Source organism: Prunus avium, chromosome 3, assembly GCF_965620075.1.
Source record: "Prunus avium chromosome 3, drPruAviu1.hap1.1, whole genome shotgun sequence".
NCBI lineage: Eukaryota > Viridiplantae > Streptophyta > Magnoliopsida > Rosales > Rosaceae > Prunus > Prunus avium.
In genome coordinates, this window is record NC_142286.1 from 20,034,194 (window position 1) to 20,041,311 (window position 7,118).

At 38.8% G+C, this 7,118-nt stretch overlaps 1 protein-coding gene across 1 annotated transcript; it reads right to left on the minus strand.

Annotated features, from left to right (window-relative positions):
* Nucleotides 1-134: 134 nt before the first annotated feature.
* On the minus strand, nt 135-2,480 carry LOC148295723 (uncharacterized). Its single transcript, XM_088250577.1, has 2 exons — nt 1,364-2,480; nt 135-1,270 (listed from the first exon to the last, which is right to left on the minus strand). Exons 1-2 carry the CDS (start codon nt 2,478-2,480, stop codon nt 135-137), a joined length of 2,253 nt encoding a protein of 750 aa, XP_088106703.1.
* Nucleotides 2,481-7,118: the final 4,638 nt, after the last annotated feature.

Genomic DNA, 7,118 nt, shown 5'->3' on the forward strand with positions numbered 1-7,118 from the left:
AACACCAAATTAAACACACATTGTCAAACCTCAAACAAATAATACATTGCTTAAAAAAAAAAAAAGAGCTTACCTAATGAAGTGGAACCCTACGCTCCTTGAGTGCATCAAAGTCATCAATTATTGAATCAGAATCAATGTTCACCGAAATTTCTTTCTCGATATAGACAATAATTCGCAAGATACTCATCCTCCATCTTGTTGCGAAGTACAGTCTTAACATGCTTCATAGCTGAAAATGCTCGTTCTGTAGTTGCTGTAGATACTGGAAGAGTTAACACTAAACGAATCAACCTATCAATCAAATAATAAGTCTTTGCTCTGTTCGTTTTGATGAATCCTAGACATAGTTCAGAAAGAGTAGACATGTTTTGAAAGATACCATGATGTTGGTCAAACTTAAAAAGTTCTAGCTGACATCTCAACAAACGCAAGTCTTTAACACTGAAATCATCGGGATAAAATTTCTCTGCAAGTTTGCAAATATCATCAATCTTAAATGCTTTAAAATCATTGCTAGGGTCCAAAGCAGAACTAAGAATAAGAAGTTCCATTGTTCCTTCACTGAATCTACTGTTTAATTCTTCCAATTGATAATCTATTGTATCATTGAATAAATCAACCCGGTAATGATGCTCATTTGTAATATCATCATGTTGTTGACAAGAACGACGCGTACCAACTTTATAACGAGCATTCATATCTGGCATATCAATGTCATGCTTTTTGCAAAATGATTCCACATTTTCTAAGAAAATATCCCATCCATCCAATCTAAATTTCTTCAGAACATCTTTTGTACTACGAACTAAATTCATAGCTGTCAAGATATCTTGAGATTTATTTTGTAATGCTCGACAAAGGCTATCAGTAAATCCCATTATTTTTTCTAACAAATGCAAGACAAATATGAACTTGTAAGATGTCATCGCTTGGAAAGTACCAGTAGCTTCCCCACGTATAGAGTTAGAGGCTCCATCCTTAATCAAGGTCTCAACAACTGTACAAGATGCATTATACATATCTATTAAGTCTGAACAAGAATCATAATGAGATCCCCAACGAGTAGCTCCAGGCCGATGCAAAGTACCAATCTGATTAGCCCCTTTACCTGTCGCACGTTCACCAGTACCCAACATATTTGCAATATCCATTTTTTGAGTAGATTGTAACTGACCATGGCGCTTGGGGGAAGCAGTGATGAGATTGATAATTGAATTCAATGTTGAAAAGAACAACCAAATAGAAGCCACATCTTTTGACGCAGCAACTAATGCTAATTGTAGTCTGTGAGCAAAACAATGCACATAATATGCATAAGGACAATCTCTAAGAAATAATGCTTGTAGTCCATTCCATGCACCTCTCATGTTGCTAGCACCATCATATCCTTGACCTCGCATTTTATCAATTTGGAGATTAGAATTAATAAGGACCCGAGATATCTCTTGTTTAAGTGTTAAAGAACTAGTATCTTCAACCCTCACAATCTCAAAAAAACGTTCTCGTACAAAACCATCCTTATCAACAAATCTTAACACAATAGCCATTTGCTCTCTATTAGATGCATCTTTTGCTTCATCAACTAGAATACAATAATGCGATTCTCCAACTTCTTCACGAATTTTAGTTCGAACTTTGTCTGCAAGAATATGCAAAATTTCCTTCTGAATCAACCCTGAGATATATTTAGCATTTCCAGGAGCATTATCTAAAACAACTTCATTAACTTTGTCATTCCATTGAGCTGTATATTTTATCAATTCAACAAAATTTCCACGATTCATTGAGTCTATCGATTCATCATTACCTCTAAGAGCACATGCTTGAAATGTAAGCCACCGAACACTCTCAATTGTTGCCTTGAGCCGTAATCGGTTCTTTAATATTTGCTCTTTCGGTTGTTTCTGAATAACTTTCTCAATATGTTGAGATGATTTCATTAAGTCCTCAGCACATCTTATATAGTTGTTATGTGGTGAAGATGGACCTCCAACATGAAGCAGAAATGCACAATTCTTTCCATCATTTACTCTTTTCCAATTGTTGAACCCATCAGTAATTAGTGCAGACCTACTTGCTGGATTTTTTTCAAAAACAAAACATGGTAAACAATATGCCATGTGTGATGAAGGAGAATACTCTAACCATGGAAACTGTGAGAACCAAGAATATTGAAACCGACGTCTCTGTTGCCCGAACACGGTCCTTCGATACTCAAAAAGTTTAGGTTGATAAGGCCCCAATTTGATATAAGCCCTTCGAACCTCATCATGTTGATTAATGGGGTATTCACAAATTGCAATGCGTTTCCCTGGATCCCGTTCTAAACAAGTAGCATCAAATTCTTTAGGGCCAACTATTTGAGATTCAAGATGAGTAGGTTCTTCCGGAATCGAAGTATCATTCCCACTTTTTTTAAAGAATGAATCAATAGTTTTTCCTCTCTTTGTCAATCTATTATTATCATCATTTGACATTATGTCCAAACAAGAAATAATACTATAAAGATAGAGAAGCAATAATGCTAACGCAATCAGCAATCCAAAATATGCAATCCAAACTGCATAAAGCAAAATATGTAATAGTTTATTGCATTGCATTTGCAAATTGCATCTACTGCCATATACCATCAAGAACTATAGATAACATACGCCAAAATTTCAATTAAAAAAAATCAATAAGATTATTGTACCTGAAGAGTGTATTGTAGCCTTTGGTAGAATTCCAATTTCAAATTTCCTTATTTTCTCAATACCTGTAGAAATACATATAAACCCAAATATTAATTTAAAATGACATTTTATCATTTACCAAATGCGCCATAAACACATAAATTGAATTTTGAAATAAAAACTACAATGATGAAGTTTACCTCTTGTGAGGAAATCAGTATCGCCGGCTCATTCATTATCAAGATGCAAGAGGAAATCAGTATCGCCAAGAGTAAGACCAAGAGAAACGAAAACAGAGAAGAGAGCAGAAGGTTAATAGGGAAAAGAGAAGAATGTCTGCGATGGGAGAAGAGAAGAATGTTTTTTATTAGTTTATTATATTAAAGACAAGGAATGTGATGAGCTTTGTTGTTTTGTCAAACTAATATTAAACAAAAGAAAAAAGCACAAGACAAGGGAACATGTTCGGCTGACATTAGGCACAGATGATGGGCTAATATTTTTGGGAGTCAAAATAACCGTATAAAATATGCACTCAGTTTAATATTTTAAAATTTTTGCACTGGGCTAGAGCCCACCTGAGCCTATACACAGTTCCGCCCTTGACTCTAGGTACACAGCCAGATACTCTAAACTGCCCCAAAACACCAAAACAGCTCCAGAATATGGTGGGAGGAGTCATTTGGTGAGTTTTGAGTGAAATCCAATCCCAAGAAGTATGGAATACACCAACCACTCCAATTAGGAACGAACTGCCGTCGAACTTGAATTGTCCAATTTCTCACACCTATTGATTTCGGATCGAGCCCAAAACTTGGGCAACATCATAATATGGTGGGAGGAGTCATTTGGTGAGTTTTGAGTGAAATCCAATGGCTAGAAGTATGGAATACACCAACCACTCCAATTAGGAACGAACTGCCGTTGAACTTGAATTGTCCAATTTCCCGCACCTATTGATTTCGGATCGAACCCCAAACTTGGGCAACATCATAATATGGTGGGAGTTGTCATTTGGCGAGTTTTAACTGAAATCCAATCGCTAGAAGTATGGAATACACCAACAACTCCAATTAGGAACGAACTGCCGTTGAACTTGAATTGTCCAATTTCCCGAACCTATTGATTTCGGATCGAACCCCAAACTTGGGCAACATCATAATATGGTGGGAGGAGTCATTTGGTGAGTTTTGAGTGAAATCCAATCGCTAGAAGTATGGAATACACCAACCACTACAATTAGGAACGAACTGCCGTTCAACTTGAATTGTCCAATTTGGAACACCTATTGATTTCGGATCGAGCCCAAAACTTGGGCAACATCATAATATGGTGGGAGGAGTCATTTGGTGAGTTTTGAGTGAAATCCAATGGCTAGAAGTATGGAATACACTAACCACTCCAATTGGGAACGAACTGCCGTTGAACTTGAATTGTCCAATTTCTCGCAGCTATTGATTTCGGATCGAGCCCAAAACTTGGGCAACATCATAATATGGTGGGAGGAGTCATTTGGTGAGTTTTGTGCGAAATCCAATCGCTAGAAGTATGGAATACACCAACCACTCCAATTAGGAACGAACTGCCGTTGAACTTGAATTGTCCAATTTCCCGCACCTATTGATTTCGGATCGAAACCCAAACTTGGGTAACATCATAATATGGTGGGAGGAGTCATTTGGTGATTTTCGAGTGAAATCCAATCGCTAAAAGTATGGAATACACGAACCACCACAATTAGGAACGAACTGCCGTTGAACTTGAATAATCCAATTTCTCACACCTATTGAGTTCGGATCGAGCCCAAAACTTGAGCAATATCATAATATGGTGGGAGGAGTCATTTGATGAGTTTTGAGTGAAATCCAATCGCTAGAAGTACGGAATACACCAAACACTCCAATTAGGAACGAACTGCCGTTGAACTTGAATTGTCCAATTTGGAACACCTATTGATTTCGGATCGAGCCCAAAACTTGGGAAACATCATAATATGGTGGGAGGAGTCATTTGGTGAGTTTTGAATGAAATCCAATCGCTAGAAGTTTGGAATACACCAACCACTCCAATTAGGAACGAACTGCCGTTGAACTTGAATTGTCCAATTTCTCACTCCTATTGATTTCGGATCGAGCCCAAAACTTGGGCAACATCATAATATGGTCGGAGGAGTCATTTGGTGAGTTTTGAGTGAAATCCAATCGCTAGAAGTTTGGAATACACCAACCACTCCAATTAGGAACGAACTGCCGTTGAACTTGAATTGTCCAATTTCTCACTCCTATTGATTTCGGATCGAGCCCAAAACTTGGGCAACATCATAATATGGTCGGAGGAGTCATTTGGTGAGTTTTGAGTGAAATCCAATCGCTAGAAGTATGGAATACACCAACCACTCCAATTAGGAACGAACTGCCGTTGAACCTGAATTGTCCAATTTGGAACACCTATTGATTTCGGATCGAGCCCAAAACTTGGGCAACATCATAATATGGTGGGAGGAGTCATTTGGTGAGTTTTGAGTGAAATCCAATCACTAGAAGTATGGAATACACCAACCACCCCAATTAGGAAGGAACTGCCGTTGAACTTGAATTGTCCAATTTCTCACACCTATTGATTTCGGATCGAGCCCAAAACTTGGGCAACATCATAATATGGTGGGAGGAGTCATTTGGTGATTTTTGAGTGAAATCCAATCGCTAGAAGTATGGAATACACCAACCACTCCAATTAGGAACGAACTGCCGTTGAACTTGAATTGTCCAATTTGGAGCACCTATTGATTTCGGATCGAGCCCAAAACTTGGGCAACATCATAATATGGTGGGAGGAGTCTTTTGGTGAGTTTTGAGTGAAATCCAATGGCTAGAAGTATGGAATACACCAACCACTCCAATTAGGAACGAACTGCCGTTGAACTTGAATTGTCCAATTTCCCGCACCTATTGATTTCGGATCGAACCCCAAACTTGGGCAACATCATAATATGGTGGGAGTTGTCATTTGGTGAGTTTTAACTGAAATCCAATCGCTAGAAGTATGGAATACACCAACCACTCCAATTAGGAACGAACTGCCGTTGAACTTGAATTGTCCAATTTCCCGAACCTATTGATTTCGGATCGAACCCCAAACTTGGGCAACATCATAATATGGTGGGAGGAGTCATTTGGTGAGTTTTGAGTGAAATCCAATCGCTAGAAGTATGGAATACACCAACCACTACAATTAGGAACGAACTGCCGTTCAACTTGAATTGTCCAATTTGGAACACCTATTGATTTCGGATCGAGCCCAAAACTTGGGCAACATCATAATATGGTGGGAGGAGTCATTTGGTGAGTTTTGAGTGAAATCCAATGGCTAGAAGTATGGAATACACTAACCACTCCAATTGGGAACGAACTGCCGTTGAACTTGAATTGTCCAATTTCTCGCACCTATTGATTTCGGATCGAGCCCAAAACTTGGGCAACATCATAATATGGTGGGAGGAGTCATTTGGTGAGTTTTGTGCGAAATCCAATCGCTAGAAGTATGGAATACACCAACCACTCCAATTAGGAACGAACTGCCGTTGAACTTGAATTGTCCAATTTCCCGCACCTATTGATTTCGGATCGAAACCCAAACTTGGGTAACATCATAATATGGTGGGAGGAGTCATTTGGTGATTTTCGAGTGAAATCCAATCGCTAAAAGTATGGAATACACCAACCACCACAATTAGGAACGAACTGCCGTTGAACTTGAATAGTCCAATTTCTCACACCTATTGAGTTCGGATCGAGCCCAAAACTTGGGCAATATCATAATATGGTGGGAGGAGTCATTTGATGAGTTTTGAGTGAAATCCAATCGCTAGAAGAACGGAATACACCAAACACTCCAATTAGGAACGAACTGCCGTTGAACTTGAATTGTCCAATTTGGAACACCTATTGATTTCGGATCGAGCCCAAAACTTGGGAAACATCATAATATGGTGGGAGGAGTCATTTGGTGAGTTTTGAATGAAATCCAATCGCTAGAAGTTTGGAATACACCAACCACTCCAATTAGGAACGAACTGCCGTTGAACTTGAATTGTCCAATTTCTCACTCCTATTGATTTCGGATCGAGCCCAAAACTTGGGCAACATCATAATATGGTCGGAGGAGTCATTTGGTGAGTTTTGAGTGAAATCCAATCGCTAGAAGTATGGAATACACCAACCACTCCAATTAGGAACGAACTGCCGTTGAACCTGAATTGTCCAATTTGGAACACCTATTGATTTCGGATCGAGCCCAAAACTTGGGCAACATCATAATATGGTGGGAGGAGTCATTTGGTGAGTTTTGAGTGAAATCCAATCACTAGAAGTATGGAATACACCAACCACCCCAATTAGGAAGGAATTGCCGTTGAACTTGAATTGTCCAATTTCTCACACCTAT